Source organism: Arachis hypogaea, chromosome 8 (genome assembly GCF_003086295.3).
Source record: "Arachis hypogaea cultivar Tifrunner chromosome 8, arahy.Tifrunner.gnm2.J5K5, whole genome shotgun sequence".
Taxonomy (NCBI): Eukaryota; Viridiplantae; Streptophyta; class Magnoliopsida; order Fabales; family Fabaceae; genus Arachis; species Arachis hypogaea.
Window position 1 is genome coordinate 4390175 of NC_092043.1, and position 20414 is coordinate 4410588.

Sequence of the window (20414 nt, forward strand, 5' to 3'; positions counted from 1 at the left end):
GGATAACTAGGATAGGACTTCTAATTTTCATACCTTGCCAAGAGCCTTTTATAGTTGTTAGTTTACTTTCTTGCCATTTATCTGTCATGCCTCTTATCAAGACCCCAAAAATAACTCAACCAATAACAAAACACTTCATTACAATTCCTAGGGAGAACGACTTGTGATTTAAATACTTCGGTTTATAAATTTAGGGGTTTGTTTTAGTGACAAACAACTTTTTGCATGAAAAAATTATTGTTGGTTTAGAGACTATACTTGCAACGAGAATTCATTTGTGAAATTCTAAACCATCAAAAATCCGATCATCACCAACCATGTCAAATTTAAATGTAAATCTGTACATCGTACCGGTTTAACATTAGTCTACTTTTAAAACATTCCAATAGTGATTTGGATAATTACTCTTAAAAAATAAATAAAAAATAAAAAAGAAAAGACCACCACACATTAAGACTTTGTTAAATTTGCTTAAGAACTAATTCCTAACGTTTCTAATAACAAGTGTACGAAGTTAACACAAGTTGGTTCTACCCAAAGTCAACTTAGTTAAGTTTAATAAATACCAAAGACCAGTTTATAGAAAACAAGATTAATAATACAAGCATTCACAAATAGTCGGATAATTACATCTTCAGCGACAAGACAAACATTTCCCTTAACAACAACTTTGATAATCGTCACTAGAACTACGAAAATCGCCACATGCTTTGTTCTTATGATACTAAATATAGCGCAAAATTGTATATATGTGACATTACACTTACACCTTATTGCAGACTAATTAATATTATTGCATAATGTTCAGAGACCCAATTTTTCCTTCCAATACAGATCTCCGAGTTCTTTCATAATAAAGGGTGTGACTCAAAGAATTGAGTAAGTACAAGAGAGCCTATAACCTGTTAATTATTTCCATAACTTAACAGAGCAGTCATGACTTGCAGAGGCGACCATACCGGTTACAGGAGATTGAGCCAAAGCGGAAATTATATTCTCGTGTGCAGAAATTGTCATGCTTTTGTTCTCAGCCATGTTCCACAGCTCCAAGGACTGCAGACCACAGAACCCAAAAAAAAAAAAGGAGAAACTTCAGCAGTAATAGAAATAGGTTAATATCCGCCATGATGTTTATTTAATTGGATGATCACATATTCGGATCATAACAATAAAAGGGTTAAAGGTCACTAGTCAGCGGTTGGCACTTTTTACCCCATTTTGATAATTTGAGATGATGAAAATTCTGAATCAATAAAAATTATTTCCAAGACATCAACAACAATCCTCAATGAATGATGATTAATGAAGGGTGCTAGTTAATTCATGGCTAACACAGGGCTCAACCTTTGACGCTCAGTTGAGCAAATTTAAACAAATGCGACAGCAAGAAAAACTGGAAGCAGTGTTGGGTTTACAATGAGGAGAAACAGTGAAGTTACAAAAATTGTTTGACTTCTAAAAATTGTTGAACACAATTACAGCCGCAATTCAAAATTTGTGTCAACTTTAGTAGTTAATTTGAAATACATTCACACACCAAGCCTAATGTTGTCAAGTTGGAATTTGATTCATGTCATCTGTATAGGAAGATTAGAAGGGAAGAACGTTTAGGCCACTGGCGAGTTGGCTGAAAGGAAAGATCTCAGAAAGATTAGGAGGAGGAATACAGAAAAAGAATAAGCAGATCAATCTGAGGATACGCAATCAAGTATTTTTTTTCTAAAGGAATTAAAAAAAAAAATACATTTGGCAGCTTGACAGTAAATACTCCTAAAGGGTGCATAAGAAGTTGATTGGTGGTAGTTGGACATCAAGTAACAATTTCAAGGGCAAAGACTGTTCATATTTGCTTTGCTTATGGTTTCTTTATTTTTTCCTACATGATTATGGATACTAGTGTCAAGATTTCCTGCAACAAACATGTAATGATGAGTTCTGCTCCTAAAGAAAAGACAAGATGAGCAAAGAAGGCTTCGTTTTAAATGATGGATTGCAGGGATCTAAAGGAACACCAAAGGATCTCTTGATGGAGCCTGATGATGTCAGTTGATTCAGATTGCCAACCCAACTGAATGGATTAAGGACAAGCTTTTGTCATTGAAGGAAGGAATTTCTTTAGGATGTTTTTCTGTGTTGTGAATAGACGCAGTTTTGCTGATCCGAAAGTATGAGGCACCACTTCAAAAACATCCATTTAGTACAACACATATCAAACAAAAACTTACCGAAAACCCTCCAATCACCAACAAAGTTGAATAGCTTGGATGAAAGACACAAGAATGGAACTGGTTTGCATTTGAGCTAAGCTCCTGAATGCATTCTCCAGAGGCCAGTGTCCAAATCTTCACCAAATTTTGACTCACAGTTGCCAAGAAATCTCCAGTTGCATCCCAGCAAATATAGTTCACCGCTTCAGAGTGTCCCTATGAAGACAAATAATTTAACAACAAAATCAACAAGACAAACAAACCTTGAAATAAACAGATCAGAGTGTTGCAAAAGATAACCAATCTTCAGTTCCACCAACAGCTGCAAGTGTCTCATGTGGTGATTGATTCTGGTTTCTATTTTGTTAGTTGGGTCGACAATATCATAAAATAATTTGAGCTGTAGCAAATATATTGGAATAAGAAAGGAGGATATCATTTTAAAATGAAAAGATAGAGGCAGAAAGAGGACTGAATAATACTGAGGAACTAGAAAAAACAAAAGAAAATTCAATAAAACGAGCAATTGTCAAAAAAAGAGGTCAGGGACATAACAAAATCAGCAGTGTCATTGATACTTTTTAAGATGAGATCAGATTATATCATAAGCAGGATGAGCAAGCATGGATATAGATTATACCTGAAGTGAATAAATTTGTCTGTCGGTTTCAACATCAAAAATTGACACTACTTTGTCAGAAGCTGCTGCTAGTACTTGCCCCACTCTAGGCTGAAACCGCACTTGAGCATTTCCACCCTGAAATCATCAATTGTAAAGCATACAAGGCACACATGATAAAACGTTCTAAGAGGAAACAAAGATTGCATGAACTAACCTTCAATACATGCGTGCAGGAGGATGAAGTAATATCATAGTACCGAATTGCATTTTCACTATCACAAAAGCAGAACATATCAGTCTTCTTTGGGTGGAAATCAAGAGACATAATTGCTGCACTGTGCCCACCGTATTCTTGCACACAATAGCTTGGCTGCATTAAACAAATAAACCAAATAAAAAACCAAAATATAAGTGTTATATCGGCAAAAGGCCTTGACAAACCCCACACAGGGAACAAAGCATAAAGAAGCAAGAATCTAGGTTTAGGTTAGAAAATTAAAATGTCCAAGCTGAATGTAAATCTCGGCAAGTTAGTAAAACTGTTACATTGGCTGCATCCCATAACCGCACAGATTTATCGATTGAGGCTGTCGCCAACTGAGATGAATTTGGTCTAAAACGGACATCTGAAATAACCAACTTGTGTTCTTCTGGAGTGCTCTCTGTCTGTAAAGTGTCCATGTTCCAAAGGACAACCTAGTTTGGGTTTCCATGAAAAAGTAACACAAACAACTATTAGTAACTAGATAGTATACAAATTTGTTTCAATGAGTTTGTTCAGAAAATTAAATCTAGAGATTAGAGGCAATCTTATTAACCCCACCACAAAAAAGGGGAAAACGTTCATAACTAAATCAAAATGTCACTATAATCCATTATGTATATGGCATATGATAGAAGAGAACACGTTTAGAATAAGATAACTCATGAGTAGATAAAAACATAGTTTCATAAGGTTTGGTAGAAAAACTCCAAATGGATGTGATCAAATAAACTAATTTAGAAACAAAGGGGAAAAGGCAAGATACAGTGTAGCAAAATGGTTAGCATGTAGAAGAAGGGGACAAAACACCATAATCTTCACCATACACATTTTTCAAATAAGCCGTACTTTGTATATTATGCAATACCTTGTTGTCATGTCCAGCACTGGCAAGTAATTTTCCATCAGATGAAAAATGACAGCAAGTAACTTTGCTGTTCCTTGTTCGTATGCAACCAAATTCAGCAAAGGTGAAACCTGAAATGCAAAATTTGGTCAATGATACTTTCCCTTAATTTACAAATACACAAGCGAATCAGTCATAAAAGACTACCTTTTGATGATTCCTTTTGTTGCTCAGCCGGATTTTGTTTTATACTTCCATAGAGACTACCTTCATCTCCTCCATCATTTGATAGAAAGGATTCCACATTATCCTCTAAAGTACCAACATCTCCAAATCGGTCCATATCCTCCTGCTTTATGAAATGATGATGATGATGATGATACAAAGGACAATTGGACAAAATAGCTTCTTCAGCTTATAATACAGTATCCAAAACACTATGAGTAAGGAAATGCCTCAAGAGGATTGATGCTTAGCAATTGAGGATTTTCAACTAGTCATAAATGACTTAAATATGATTGGCGAACAAAAGGGCTAGAAGTACCAGACAAAGAAAGCATACTGTACAACTCAACAGTAAATCAAATGTATATATGAAGCATGATTTATATACTGTAACAACTAACAAGCTAAATAAATTGAAATAAAACTTACAAGCAAATTAGAAGACGATGCAAGGCCACCTGTTGCTTCTGTACCATACATCATCATACTCTTTGGCATACTGTTAACATGCTGCATGCTGCTTGCTGTATTTATTCCATCACCAGGTGTGTGAGTTGATGGTGGTGAATTAGGTGAAGGACCTACTGTGTTTCCAGTACCAGTGCTATTGCCAGGTCCAGAAGAAGAATGTTGTTTCCTTTTCCGGTTGTTCTGAAACAAACAAGAGATAGTATGTTAGTTGGCTCTGAAGTGCATAGGGGGAATAAAGAATGATAGAAAATGAAATACTAAAAGTGATTGCAAATGAATCTAATAACACCATCATCAGCACATAATGTCATAATGCATGGTAGCATATTCACAAGATTATGCAGCTTTGTTTCGTGCCCTCTACCATTCATAAATTGTATAACAAAAATAGAAAATAAATAAATAAAAATATGGTGAAAGCAAAACCACCAAAAATAGACAACCATATTGATCTGCTTACATGCATAAAAATTAATAATCAAATAAATAAAAGAAAGTGATATGAAGCAAAAACCTGCTGCAGTTGCTGCTGCTGCAAATGATCCTGTTGAGATAGTGAATGTTGTGCCTGGGACATCTTCACCTGCTGAACCCAATTAAAGATTTAATATATATATATATATATATATATATATATATATATATATATATATATATTAAAAATTGACTATAAAGAGTGAATTCCATTGCAAAAAGCACCACACAAGACAGGAAAGCATACTTTTTCTTGCATAACACGGGTTTATATTGCCTATTCTTCAAGCAGAGAACAAAGCTGATACATATGAAATGAAGACAATTTTATTTTTCTTTCTTTGTTTACTTTACTAATTCAATTAGTGGACCAGCTCCAGAACTTTACAGATACATTCTCCTTTTGGAATCAAAAGCAGAAAAACCATGTTACAACCACAGGGTAAAAGGAAAACTTCTTAGGTGCCCAACTACACATGTATTGGTGAATGCTATAGAAGGGGATTTCAGCATGAAGCTTATACACCTGTCATGTTGAGAAGTTTAGAGGTATCTATTTACAAAGTTATAGACTAATGCTCTGAATGACTTTCTACTTCATTAGGATTATTGGAATATCAAGGAGTCGTGTAACTGATGACCTTTAGTTGAAACTTTACAGGTTGTTGACTGGAATTCTGGAAAACATTCTCTTTTAGTGTACTACTATTAATACAAAACTATCACCTTAGTTTGGTTGGTTTCTTGAAAAGTGAACATTGATGGCAAAATTCTATTAGTAGAATGTAGAGTAAAAACAAGGCGGCACTTTTGTAACTAAAATTAAATACAAAAGATAAAAACAAGAAACACCAAACAGATCCACTCTTTGTTGTATTTATTCTTAAATTCTTGATATAAATGCTTTAACATCAAATCCATCAAATTAATTAATTTTGTAGTAGATACTTTAGAGCATAGAGTAAGAACAGCTTCTTTAATGATAGTTTACATAATGCAATATCTTGCAATGTATATTATGGCATAGGTTAATAAACTTAGGCAAGGTAAATACATAACATAGAAACAAGTTTTGAAATCCTTTTATGTAAGTTCAACAAAGGGTTAGATTAAATGCAATCAATATTTGACAGATTTAGGTGAACCAGAGAGAATGTGAAGGAGAAGAGAAGAGGTGTGTGTGTGTGTGTCTGTGTGTGTGTGTGTGTGTGAGAGAGAGAGAGAGAGAGAGAGAGAGAGAGAGAGAATTGCGAGAATGATGATTCTGTTATTATGAGGAATAATACTAAGCCCGTGAACTTATATACAGGAGGGACTTGCTTAAGTTAGTTAGGCTCTAAACAGATTCTAGAAGCAACTATCTATTTGCTTAGCTAATCTAACTGAACATCTAACTAATTCTGACTCTTCTACATTCTTCTAGACTCTTCTAGAGCTTCCCTCTAGCTCACTCTATTAATATAAAAGAACACCAGGAATTCTGGGGGAAGAAAAAAAGGGTAAAAAGATCTAAACAAATCGTTTTCTCATTTAAAAATTTATGAATTTGATTTTGATACACAGCAAGTATAAACTTCCTATACATTGACCAATTATATATCACTGTGTGACATTTAACAGTAGCAAAAGCGATAGTTTCTAATATGTGGCAATGCATAGAAAGTTCTTTTTTAAACAAATAATATTTCACTTGCAAGGCGCAATAGCATTGTTTGATCTATATAACCAACCTTACCTAATGGGACAACCTTTGTTGTTGTTGTTGTTGTTGTTGTTGCTGTGTTGTCTTATTTATTTATTTATTTAAATTTTCTTTGGATTATAAATATCCATACATTCAAACAAATTATAGATAAAGCATATGATTGTGTTTTGAGTGTTAAAGCAAGTACATTAACTGACATTGATTTTAATGTATTTTTTGATACAAATTATAAGACAATATTCATACATTCAGGCACATTAATATTTGAAGAGCAAATTCAACCTTAGGTGAACCTGACTGCACTTGGGAGCTGGTAGATTGACCATCTTTTGCACTTAAGCCACCTCGAGGGACCGTAGAAAGTCTATGTGGATCCATATCACCTTGACTATTAGAACTTCCAAGGTTGTTTTGTGCCTGAGACTGTGCTAAGACTTGCTGCTGTTGTGATGCCAAAAGAAATTGGCTTTGAGTTGTCAAATTAGGCTTCTGAACTTGTACGCCCAAACCGCCAGGTCTTAGTTGATCAATACCCTGTGAAAAGGTGATAGCTCATTTTCTATCCTATTTAAATGACTACATGAAAGCAACTTTTATGATGAAATGATCATAAACTTCAACTTACAGTTAAGGGCCACCCCTTTAGTGGAAGACTTGTAACCCCTGGATTTAACCCTGGAGGACAACAATAAACATCTTATATTCTGCCTAAATATTGAAGGCAAAGTTAAGTAGCATTATTTTGTCAAAACTCAACTACACTGCTTCAGCAAGATATCAAAATTGAAAATTCAAATAAATATCCCAGTTATCAGAAAGGGAATCAACAAATACAGTATTGCAGAAAGCATCTTTCTTTTACCCTATATATATAAAATAAATATTATAAGGCATCATGAAGCAACAATCTGGCCCTAAACCACAATTTGTACTGATATTTGAAAATTCCAATTTGTATCCATAAAAACAAGTGCAGAAATGATGGGAATTGAATTGCATCTATCTACTCAATTCCTGTGTAATTCATGCGCTTCAATCCAATTTGTCATTCCAGTTATACAAGTCAGAGATGAATCAAAAATAGCATCGAGTCATGATCCAATCTCTAAAATTGCACAATTCTATATCAGCATTGCATGCGATTTATGCAGTATAGTCAAAGCAACATATTTAATGCATTGAATTGGGGGATTCATAACATACGATCTAGCACAACATCACAGAGACAGAATGATAAATGCTATCCCAACAGACATTAGACCACGAGTAAAATATTAATATAAATTTTATAAAAGAGGGCCACGGAATAATACCTGTGCCGCCTAGCCCGGATTTTGATTGTAAAATTGCTTGTCTGTACACGGAGTTATCCATAGGCAAACTCTTGGGAGTGGCACCTAAATTGACTTCTCCTTTGATGTCCTATAAGTTCAATACATCCAGTTGCTTATTATGGTAGTAGTGAAAATCGAGAAAAGCTGGGGGAGAAAAAATGAAAAAACACATGACAAGGCTAAGTATGTTGAAGTAGTTACAGTTGTCAAAGGAGTCCGGGCCTGAAGTTGCTGCAATGCAGTAGACATATTTCCTGAATTACCATGGACCAACTGACTGAAGCAACAAAATACCCAAAATATTAGCAGTCCAATCCATGTTATGAAGATGAAGTTAGTAGGAAAACTCTAGTAGACATTAACTATAAAGAAAAGGAAACTTACCCTTGATGACTTGTTCCAGACTTAAGAAGGGCCATCCTATTTGCATCGATAAGTGTTGGAGATGCCTCTGACTCCATTGAATGAGAGTGTTTCATTCGGTCTTCATACATTTTAATGGCCAACACATTTGTTGGTTGCTGCCCCAACATTCCTTCAGAGTTCATGGCACTTAAGGAACCACCTAGAGGAGGATGATTAGGATCCCGGCGTTGCAGCTGTGCACCGCGCTGCTGCATAAGTTGCAATTGTTGCATCTGAAGTTGTTGTTCTCTAGCCTTCATTTGCTGGGTCTGCCAACAAGCAAATACATATATGATTCACCTTGCCATAAATTTTTTAAAGGAATTAAGAAATAAAATGGTGCAGATTACAAGATCACCTCAATGTAAGCTGCAGCAGCCTCAGAATGTTTCTCGTTTGTCCTTGAGATGAAGACATCCCAAAAGACAGACCACCACTCGTACAGAAATCCTCCAGGAGCGTCAATTGCTGTAGACATGCAAACAAGACAACTCACGTCGATACCAAATTGAACCACTTCCAGTTTCTTCAGAATATACATTATATTCTAGTTTTATCTTACTTCACGTTATTAATGTCTGTTGAATTTTAAGGGAGAAAAAAATCCAATAAATGATGAAATTTTTTAAAAACACAAAGGAAGAAGCAGAAACCCAAAGGGTAAGTTAACCTCCGAATAGAAACCAATGTTAGAATTCTTACATTTCACGTCTGCTCCACCTTTTACTATAAAAAGAGAGCGATGCCCATGTGTTTATATAGGCTACTTTGGTTGTATGTTTTATGAATGTGTAACTTAACACACAGCAGCCCTAAACTGAACATCTGAAGTGTAAAGTCAGTAGAATTGAACATTACCTACAGGATCGGTGGAAACTTTGCCTTCTGTCATAAAAGCTTTTGCAGTGTTATGTAATTTTCTCTTTACAAAATAATCATGGATGTAAACATCAAGCCTGAAGCATAACAGGAGAAAAAGTTAAAAATAAAATTTATATTAAAAATATATAAATGAATTGGCAGGACACAAGATCAAATATATACCAAATACATGTACTCTCCAGATCACATAAAACAGTATCAAATGCAGAAATAAAAAATCTAAATTTAAAATAAAAATTGGCAGGACACAAACATTTTATCAGCCTCCCAATTACTCTGCGGCTGAGCCATGTTGGTGGTAGCGGGCTTCATATGGACAAACCCAACTCCCAAGAGACCAAGTTGTATTCTCTGCAAAGAAGAAACAAACTAACTAACTAACTAAATTTAAAAAAGAAAAAAGATCACCCGTAAAACATCTAAATGAAGAACTCTGTTAAAAATTAAATATGCGAAGCTGTAGTGAGCTGAACAAACTTTCACAATTAGAAAACAGGAATCATTGTATTCCTCTCAAATTAAATATCTGCAGAATCAAATTCGACAATCTTCGACGTTAATTCTCAAAATTGAAGCAGAAAGAGAGAACATACCAGTCTCTTGGATCAGAGGATGCAATCCGCACCCACAACGTACCGATCACACCAAACCTAACACAAGCCACGAAAAACAATAATTGAGCAAAAAGAATAACCAATCTGAACTCAATTTGAAAAGTGAACAATTAGGGGAAGAGGGAAAAATAAAATAAAATCTTTTTCAATTAAAAGGTAGTAGTGGTAAAGAGTAAGGAGTTACATACGTTGAAATTGTTGATAATGTTATTGAGAAGAGAGGAACATGTGAGATAAGAGAATCTAAAGAAATCTAGGAATTTTGGGCGAAGAACAACAAGGGCGGAAGTGAGTGAAGTGCATCAAGCCGGAGTTAAGAGTGTTGATGCGATGGTTAATAATGTGAATGTTTGGGACTTATATATGGCTGATCGAGTGGGTCGATGGACCCTTGGGAGAAGGCATCTAATGCCTTACATATAGCTGCTGTATGTACAACGTATAACTTTTAAATCGGGCAAGATTTTTGTTTAATTAAACATGTATTTTATTTTATTTGCACTAAAAGTCGTTTAGATGGAGGAGCCACAAAGTATTACATGTTATCTATAATAATATTGGAATAATAGACAAAAATACACATAAATTTTTATACAGTGGATGGATATATGTTTTAATTTTTTTAATGAGTCATCTGTATATATTAATATCGAACTTTGTTGTCATTTCTATTCTTTTGTCACTTAGTAATTTTTTAATAATAATGACTACTAAGTGACTCTATACATGATGTGACATGAATCTTTTGATGATACAGTAAAAATTAAATAATAAATTATTAAATTTATTAAATATTAATAATAAAAAAAATTTACAAGTTATTAAGAATTTTCATTCTCTTTCTTTCTTTTCCAAAATTTACTTCGAACATTGTCCTAACAGTTATTTCTGAGTTACAACCCTTGATTAAGGAAATGGATCCTCTTAATTTTTTTAACAATTGAAGGAGTAAAGTGTGATTTTTCACCATTAATTTTATAAGTGGGACAAAAAATAAATATGAAAAAGAGAACAATGAAGGGTTAGAGATCACACTTTACACTCTCAATTTTTTTTAACAATTAAGAGGATCCATTCCCCTTGATTCACATCCACTTTTTGGAGAAGGAAGGAAAAGAAGCAAGATTCTAAATCACTTGTAAATTTTATTTATTCAAATTTCACAAATTCAATCATTTATTGTTTAGTTTTCAATGTATCGTCATCGAAAAAGTCATGTCACACAATGCACAAAGTCACCTGACATTCATTACGACTGGAAAATTTACTCAGACGACGAAAAGGTAGAAATGACAATGGTGCTTGATATTGGTGTGTACAGATGAGTCATTAAAAAGTTAGAGTGTACATCTGTCCACCGTGAGAAAATTCAAATGTACTTTTGTCCATTATTCCCCGTATAAAGAGGATATAGAAGTTTGATGTTTAATTCTATCTTCCTATTTTACTTTTAGAGGTAAATACCAAATCGGTACTCAAAAGATTTTGGCGCTGACAAAATGGTACCTGACTTTTGTTATTGACAAAATAGTCCATAGAAGATTTTAAAATTTGACAAGCGTGTCCCCGAACTCGCCGGAGCAAATCTCCAACAATCACAATGCTGACATGGCCACCGTATTTTGGTGACATGGCAAACCACCCCCCAAACCATAAGCCCTCCCTTCCCAATGCAGACTCTCCCTCCATCTCCCTCCTAATCGCAGCCTCCCCTACCCAACGCAGCCCCCCTCCCCTCCCCCTCCATCCCCATCGCAGCCCCCAACACACTCCCCCTTCCTTCTCTCCCCATCGCAGCCCCCTTCCCTTTCCCTCTCCATCGTTGCCCCCTTCCCTCTCCTTCCCATCGCAGATCATATAAAGGCACATATATAAGCATGCACAACAGAACACAATATTCAAATTAAAATCTACCAATACCATTTGTGTTTTTTTCAAAGGTATTATACTATTCCATCAATTACATTAAAAAAAGAAGAAAAAGAAAAAATCCACCTACAAACCCCCAAATTTCTTACCAAGATGATCATGTAAAGCACTCTTATTAATTTCTTGGTGTGGTAACTCTTGCAAATAGTAAAAAATGTTCTACACCAACAATCTCACCAAATTCACAATGACCAACACAAGATGAACATCAAAAGTGTGACCCAAAGGTAAGTGATGAACAAATGCTTGAAGATTTTGGAGATTGCAGAGACGGTGGACGAAAAGGAGACAACTTTGTTGGTGTAGAGGGAAGCAACGGCAAAGACGGCGGCGGCGGTGGAGAGGAGAGAAAAGGTGAAGAGGAAAAAAAGGGTAATAGATTTCTGAGATGTTCAGAAATTGTAGCTCCTCTAGTGCTAGATCCATTATTCCTTCTTCTCTCAGATTCTCGTTCTGTTCTTCTCTGATATGAGAGAGAGAATCAAAAGTTTTGATTTGTAGTTGCTTTGAAAGGATAGAATTTTGAGATATTAGATTGTTGTTCTTTTTTATTGCAGAAATGAGATGAGATGAGATGAGATGAGAGGGAGGGAGAGGGAAGGGGGCTGCTATGGGGAGGAAAAGGAAAAGGGAAAGGGGGCTACGATGAGGGAGGGGGAGGGATTAGGGTTTGGAATAATATTTTTAATTACAAATTCCAACTCCAAATAAACTTCTCTTGTCAGCAAAAACCAGTGAACACGTAAGCATCTTACTCGCTGGAGCCGTGGTCCGGCAAGCACGAGGACACGCTTGGCAAATTTTTAAAATATTCAGGTACCATTTTGTCAATAACAATAATCATGTATCAAAATGTCAGCGTTTGAATCTTTCGGGTATTGATTTGGTCATTAACTCTTACTTTTATTATTACTAGTGGCTTAACAAGTACGATAATATAGGAGTTTGGTGTTTAATTATATCTTCCCATTTTATCTTTATTATTACTAGTAGTTTAACCGGCATTGCCAGTCGCTTTTTCTATTGGATTTAAAGTTGATTAATTTAATAATTTTTGAAATTTTAAATTCGAATAATATAAAAATAATAATATAAAGTAGTCAATGATAATATGAAAATGATAAAATTAAAATAAACATATATCACCTATCTACAAACAACGACAATATGAAAATGATAAAATTAAAATAAACATACATCACCTATTTACAAATAACATAATCTATAAAATAATTATCACAATAGTATTTTATCTTCTTCTATCTAACTCAAAGTCAAAAAAAATAAAATAAAAACATGATTATTTACAAAAGATGAGCTATATTCAAAAGTCATATATATTTATTTTTGTTTAAAGACTTTTTTATTAAGTGGTAAGTCAAAGTACGGATCTGTATTTAAAAAATTTTTCATGTGCCTACAACAAGTGCAAAGAAAAAAATAATTATGTGTGTTTTTTGGAATTATTGATTAAATTATAAGTAAAAACATTAAGATAAAGCTAAAGTAATTTCTGAATTTGTACTGAGTAAAAATCTTTCACAATTCCTTATACATCTCCTTATCAATAAATTCTTGAGTCTTGAAGAACTACAAAATTTATAAATAAATAAATATATCATATGCCAATACTAATTTTATTATATTTGAATGATAATTTAATAGAAAAAATAATAAACCTGTAAAATTAAAATTTCTTGTTTGGCATTGAATTTTCTACACATGCACAACAAAAGAAGCTATTAAGTCCTCTACAGAGCATTTAAATATATTTTTATTTGATATTATCTCTACTTTGTGTGGTTTCTTAATCTAATGATAGGTGCTTGCAATGTTGTTCTTTACTAACATGAGTTGGTTTCGCTCTTGTGAGTTTGTTGCTGGAAAAAGAAAAATGTTTAATTTACTATCACTGGTATAAAATTATTTTTTGCAACTTTATTCAACATGAAAAATATAATCTCCATTGCAATATCAGAGCAACCTTCTAACATTTTAGACATAAACATTTTCCCTTTATATAATAGAAGAAGAAGATAGAAGGGGATAGATAATAGGCATATCTATAACATTTTGATTACGATGATTGCATTATCTTGTATTTTTTTGGAGCAGTATTGAGTCTTGTTTGCAATACTGTATTTTTTTGGAGTAGTATTTTCTATTTTATCATCTTCCAGAATTGAGTCTTGTCTGTTTCAACCGTATCTCTCCAAGTAATAGAATAACTTTTAAGAGGATGAACCTATTAGATAATATATAATTATGATTACTAACATAGAAGCATGTATATTTAATGTAATTTTCACAGTAATTAATTAAACTCCGCCTATGTTACACTTGCGGTACATAGCCGGTCCCAAGCCCGGATAAAGGAGGAGGGTTGTGTTAGGTCTTCGGCAACCAACGTAAAAATATAGCCGAACCCCCATGACATGAATCAAAGACATTATTGCGCTAAAGCTAGGTCGTTACCCGGAAGTAACGCGCCGTATGGCTCGAGTACGGTGTCAAAGCAAGAGCCGCTGCATCGGTGCCCGGATGTAGTGTTAAATGAGCAAGGGTTCTCGCGTTTTCGTGAACGGACGAGGGTAAATAAGCTAGTTCACAAAGGAAAAGGTAAAGGTCGAAGCGACAAAAGGTTGAGATTTGGGACATGGAACATAGGCACTCTAACAGGAAAGTCCATGGAGGTGGTGGATACCATGATAAGGAGGAAGATTAACATTATGTGCCTACAAGAAACGAAATGGGTTGGTGCAAAGGCTAGGGAGTTGGATTCTTCTGGTTTCAAACTTTGGTATACAGGAAAGGTGAAGAATAGGAATGGAGTTGGAATAATTGTGGATAAGCAGTGGAAGAAGGACGTAGTTGATGTCAAGAGGGTGGGAGATCGGATCATCTCTATCAAACTTGTGGTGGAGGGAGGTGCTTTTCATGTGATTAGCGCCTATGCACCGCAAGTGGGTTCGGACGAACAACACAAGATAAGGTTTTGGGAGGATCTAGAGAGTTTAGTTCAAGGCATATCTTTGGGAGATAAGATTTTCTTAGGAGGAGATTTAAATGGCCATGTTGGGAGAGAAGTGACTGGATATGGGAGTATTCACGGAGGCCATGGTTTCGGGGTGATCAATGCCGAGGGTAAAACTATTTTGGACTTTTCCTCAACTTTTGATCTTCTCATCGCAAATACATGTTTTAAAAAGAGAGACGAACATCTTATAACCTATAAGAGTGGCATGACAAGCTCTCAAATCGACTTCTTCTTGTTGAGGAGAGTCGACCGGAAATTTGGATTAAGCTTATGAGTCATACTATGAAGTTATGGGAAAGGGTGATAGAACGGAGGTTGAGAAAAGAGACACAAGTAACAGAGAACCAATTTGGATTTATGCCAGGCAGATCTACCACTGAAGCGATATACCTATTAAGAAGGATGATGGAGAGGTATCGTAGTAATAAAAGGGATCTACACATGGTGTTTATTGATTTGGAAAAAGCGTATGATAGGGTACCAAGGGAGGTCTTATGGAAGGTTTTAGAAAAGAGGAGAGTAAGGATCGCATATATTCGGGCAATTAAAGACATGTATGATGGGGCCACAACTAGTGTGAAGACTCAAGGTGGTGTGACAGAGGAATTTCTTATTGGTATAGGATTACACCAGGGATCATCCTTAAGTCCATACCTTTTCACATTAGTCTTGGAAGTACTCACAGAGCACATCCAAGAGCCTGTGCCATGGTGCATGCTTTTTGCCGATGATATCGTCCTTATGGGAGAGTCAAGGGAAGACCTAAATAAGAAGTTGGAGTTATGGAGAGAAGCTCTAGAAGTGTATGGTCTGTGCATAAGCCGTAGCAAGACGGAATATATGGAATGTAAGTTCAGTCTGAGAAGGGAAAACTCCAATATAGAGGTGAAAATTGGAGAGAACACCTTACGAAAAGTTAAAAGTTTTAAGTATCTTGGGTGCATCATACAGGATAATGGAGAGATTGAACATGATGTAAATCATAGGATCCAAGCAGGTTGGTCAAAATGGCGGAGTGCATCTGGTTTTATATGCGACAAAAAAGTGCCTTTAAAACTTAAAGGTAAATTCTATCGCACCGCTATAAGACCGGCTATGCTGTATGGTACGGAGTGTTGGGCGGCTAAAGGAGAGCACGAACATAAGCTGAGTGTGGCAGAGATGAAGATGTTGAGATGGATGAGTGGTCACACGCGATTGGATAAAATAAGGAATGAAGATATAAGGGAGAGAGTTGGAGTAGCACCCATTGTGGAAAAGATGGTTGAATCGCATCTCAGGTGGTTTGGACATGTGAGAAGAAGACCGATAGAACATCCAGTCAGGAGGGTGGATGAGATGGAAGATGGACAAAGGGCGAAAGGCAGAGGAAGACCTAAGAAGACCATCCATGAGGTGGTCAAACGAGATCTACATGTAAACGGTCTCTCTGTAGACATGATACATGACAGAGCACAATGGCGTCGTTTGAATCATGTAGCCGACCCCACTTAGTGGGATAAGGCTTTGTTGTTGTTGTTGTTTTCACAGTAATTAATTAAAAGATTACTTTATTGTCTATTGGTTCGATTGATGCAATTAATTGCTTATCTTTTCATGCACTCTTGAGACTTTGGAATCTTTAGTCTAATTAAACAATCAAACACACACTTAAACCAGTGATATATATGAATTTTGATACTTAGTTAAAAATACTACCAAGTTAGTATTATTTCTTTTTTCTGTACCAATCTTGCTATTGTTAATATTCGATGGTGGTAAGTTTCTCCTTGATGTATACATTGGTTTTCCTGCTTCTTCGTAAAAGCAAAACCTGAATGGCTGAATTTACAAACGTAACATCACTGATCTTAAATCTTAATCAATGAAAATTAGTTAATGAAGTAATTTTTATAGAAAACAAAAACATAATTGTAAACTTGCTGCTAGATTATGATAAACATGACACTTACATGTTCGGTGAGGGCTAAATTTACCTCAAAGTCATTGAAGAGAAAAGCCTGCAAATATATAAAGAACTTACATAAACTCCTTACATCCTTTAAATGCCACCTGATTGAGCAACCTCTTTTAGTTGCAATGGTTGATGTGATATTCTTCATGATTTAAAAATAATATTCAACGACTGAAGACTACTTTTAAGATTGATATCAACCACAAAAGAACAAAATAAAAGAAGCAATTCGAAATAAAAAGTTATAGACATCCAAAATACTAGAGAATTACTAAAAGGATAATAATACATAAATTAGAAAGTACCAAAGGGTAGTTCCACTAGTATTGTTGCCTTTGCACGTAATCCATACTTCTTACACTGCTCATTTAGAGATTTTATCAATTCATCAGCATTGGCCTGAATTTTTTATGACTTAAATGAGATACGAAAATAATTTCTCAAGATTGATATACATGCTTGGTAAATATCAAAATCTACTTGTAATGAACCATTAACATTTCTATCTTGTTCCATCTTGGAAATTGCTTGATACAATTCAAATTTTTTTCTCCTGCGAATAATGAAATAGTTTGACAGTGTTTAAGAAAATAGGTTAGTAATAAGAAGCTTTTAACACATGCTATCAATTGAAGAGAAATCTGTATCTCATTGCATCTGTATATCACGAAATGTGGCTTTCTCAGTAGTTAACTTGGATGATACATCTCCAACATGCTTATATTTATCTTCATACTTTTTTGCTATTAGAATCTCAACCTGAATTGATAAATTGAGAAAATGATAACATGATTTGGAAACAAAAAGAACATAGGTAATTCTAAAGAAAGATATCTCATGCTTGTCAGTTCAGGAAAAATAAAATACCTCAAACTGAACTAACAAACTGTTTATCCCTTCTCTAAATCCCCTATCAAGATGGTAAGCTGGTGCACTCCCATCCAAACAAATAGCAGAGTAAATTTTAGGGGAAAAAATTAAGAGGGATGTTTCCTGTGAGAGAGACAATGATCTGCCTTCATAGCTTGTCAAACCAATAAAAATGGAATTCTACACACACAGTGAAATATGTGCTATTTTCTTTTCTTTGCTTTCATTTTGGGGAATCGGTAAATCTGACTTTGGATTGTTGGTGAATAGTAGTGGTTCTGAGTTCTGATTGAGGATACACCAAGCCAACCATCCCTATTTCCTTGGGAATCTCAGCCTATTATTCTCATCCATAACCATTGCCCATCTTTAACTTTTCCTTTGCTTAATTAATTACTGCATTCAATGTTTACAATCTCTCTTTTCATTTTTGCTTTGCTCCAATCAAATGAACTTAACAATTTATCATTTTATATAGTACTATACTTTGTTATCAAAACTCTGTACTCTGTAGCTAAATATATAACTTCCATAATAATATATGATCTTTATTTATAATTGCATATCTTTTATCCTTGTTTTAGAAGATTTCTAATTCTCATCTTTGACCTTTATTCCATTCACTACACTAATATTTAAGAAACATAAGATATCATTTAATTAATTTTTAAACAAAAATAAAATTAAAAGGAACAGTCAATTTAAAATAGAAAGAGTAATATATAAGGTTATAATGAAATAAACATAGTAAGTAATGGAAATGTAAAGCACGATCCACAAAAATATAATAATATATGATATAATGTGTCAGTGGATCATTAGGTTGGGTGCACTAAATGGATCAAGCATTGTCATTCATAGTGTCCTTATCATAGATCATATATGCACATAACTTTAAAACATATTCAAAATACTTGGCATATTATCGAACACTTGGTATGCAAAAGCATAAACAACACAAAATAGCACTAACAAGCATTCTTTGCAATACTAATTCAAAATTCAGCATTAATGACATAAAAAGTCAGCAGCATTTTGCAGTGACTTAGCAAAGCATCAGTCAATCAATCCAAACAAATTAAAATTCAAACTCAAGAAGCTCTTAACAGTATGTTTAATTTTGTATAAACTAACACTAATTCTAATAAGAAAATCCTAATTCTAACCTAAACTCTACTAACAACAGCAAATAATTCTAACAAATCAAATTAACACTAGAATCAACATATAACTAATCCTAAATTAACTAAAACAGAGAAGAAAAGGTGATATGAGAACCTAAGTCAAACTAACACTAGAGTGGCTATGTTTTCATTCTGCGACTGGGAATGAGGGAGGCATGGGCATGCTAGAGAGCCACAGGCCCACAGTGCAAGGTTGTAAGGAGGGGAAGAAGATAGTTACGGCGGCGCTGGATGGTAGCCGGTAGCGAGACAAAGAAGGCATGAGACATGAAAAGAGAAATAGAGAAAGGGTTTTTGCAGTGGTTGCTCGGCGAAAGAAGAAGAAGAAGAAGAAGGTAGATGACAGTGGTAGTTCTGTGGTTTTGATGGAGACTCTGGTGGGTGATGATCGATGGTAGCGCTGCGTGGGTGGTCGCTAGGGCTGGAAAAGGGGAAGTGATTTGGTTTTAGAGTTATGGACTTCTGGTCGAGTAAGTGACGGGGCATTTAGAAGGCTCTCTTCTTGGTTTGATTTCTAGCCGTGGGGAAGTAAACCGCCGCTATCTTGGTTCTTTTTGTAGCAGAGCCCAAATCGATATTATAATCGCTGCTATCTTGCCAATTTGTGGTAGTTTGATAAACAACTGCTAATTAGCAGCCGCTATCTTTCGTGTTTGGTATAGTGAGAGTGAGAACATCACCTCGAAAGGGTTCTCAGTAAGAGATTTTTAAGAATTGTCGTAAGAAGATATTTTAAATAGAACTATTTTCAAAACGCAGTGATTATCAGTTTATTATTCAAATTTAAAATTTGTATTTTTATAACAAAAATTTCATGCAAAATAACATTTTAACCAAAACTTACCACTGATCCAATCAATCATGACCTCCGGCCCAAACATAACCAATCACGGTCTCCGGCTCAATAGATAATCAAATCTCGGCCTCTACCCCAAATTAAATCACCTCGGCCTCTGACCTAATTTAAAACAATTCACCATCGAAACTCAATCTCAAACAGAATCAATCACAAACACAAACAAATTCAAGGCAAACACATATAAAGAACGGTTACAGTAATTATCACAGTTACCAGTTAAACAGAATTCAACTAAAACACTTAAGCACACCCAAACAAATCACACAAATGTAATATAATGTATGCCTATCCTACTGGCTGTCAGTTCACGTGTCGGTTACTTTGCTAGAACCTGACACATCCGGCAGCTAACCCGAATGTCATCCTCTTGAAAACCGGTGAGCGGTACAGTACCCCGATCCTCACCTGGTGAGCGGTAAACCACCTCGATCCCCACCATTTGCAAACGGTATACCACCTCAATCCCCATAGATGTTTTCAATTGAAAAACAGCACACACGTGGGAGATAAATAACCACGATCCCTATCATCTG

General features: G+C 35.0%; 1 protein-coding gene across 8 annotated transcripts; it reads right to left on the minus strand.

Annotated features, from left to right (window-relative positions):
* Window positions 1-576: 576 nt before the first annotated feature.
* On the minus strand, window positions 577-10530 carry LOC112705747 (transcriptional corepressor LEUNIG_HOMOLOG). Of its 8 annotated transcripts, none has more exons than XM_025756678.3 (19): window positions 10237-10530; window positions 10028-10084; window positions 9688-9785; window positions 9411-9508; window positions 8911-9020; window positions 8532-8821; window positions 8349-8424; window positions 8127-8235; window positions 7439-7488; window positions 7096-7347; window positions 5149-5220; window positions 4593-4814; window positions 4146-4287; window positions 3960-4069; window positions 3376-3525; window positions 3044-3199; window positions 2848-2964; window positions 2226-2423; window positions 577-1053 (listed from the first exon to the last, which is right to left on the minus strand). In XM_025756678.3, exons 3-19 carry the CDS (start codon window positions 9744-9746, stop codon window positions 910-912), a joined length of 2355 nt encoding a protein of 784 aa, XP_025612463.1. In that variant the 5' UTR covers window positions 9747-9785; window positions 10028-10084; window positions 10237-10530; the 3' UTR covers window positions 577-909. The 8 variants fall into 8 exon arrangements, with proteins under 8 accessions (XP_025612463.1, XP_025612465.1, XP_072056514.1 ...); XM_025756680.2 differs by having other exon boundaries at window positions 5149-5217; window positions 10237-10512; XM_072200413.1 differs by having other exon boundaries at window positions 577-1627; window positions 5149-5217; window positions 10237-10512.
* Window positions 10531-20414: the final 9884 nt, after the last annotated feature.

What these genes read in the sequence shown, in the direction of transcription:
- LOC112705747 (XM_025756677.3), bottom strand. Translation starts at nt 9,746, where the DNA reads ATGAAGCCCGCTACCACCAACATGGCTCAGCCGCAGAGTAATTGGGAG. An exon ending in AATTGGGAGGCTGATAAAAT is followed by an intron (nt 9,509 to 9,687) that starts GTTTGTGTCCTG and finishes GTTATGCTTCAG; the next exon opens with GCTTGATGTTTACATCCATG. An exon ending in CTGCTGCAGCTTACATTGAG is followed by an intron (nt 8,822 to 8,910) that starts GTGATCTTGTAA and finishes GCTTGTTGGCAG; the next exon opens with ACCCAGCAAATGAAGGCTAG.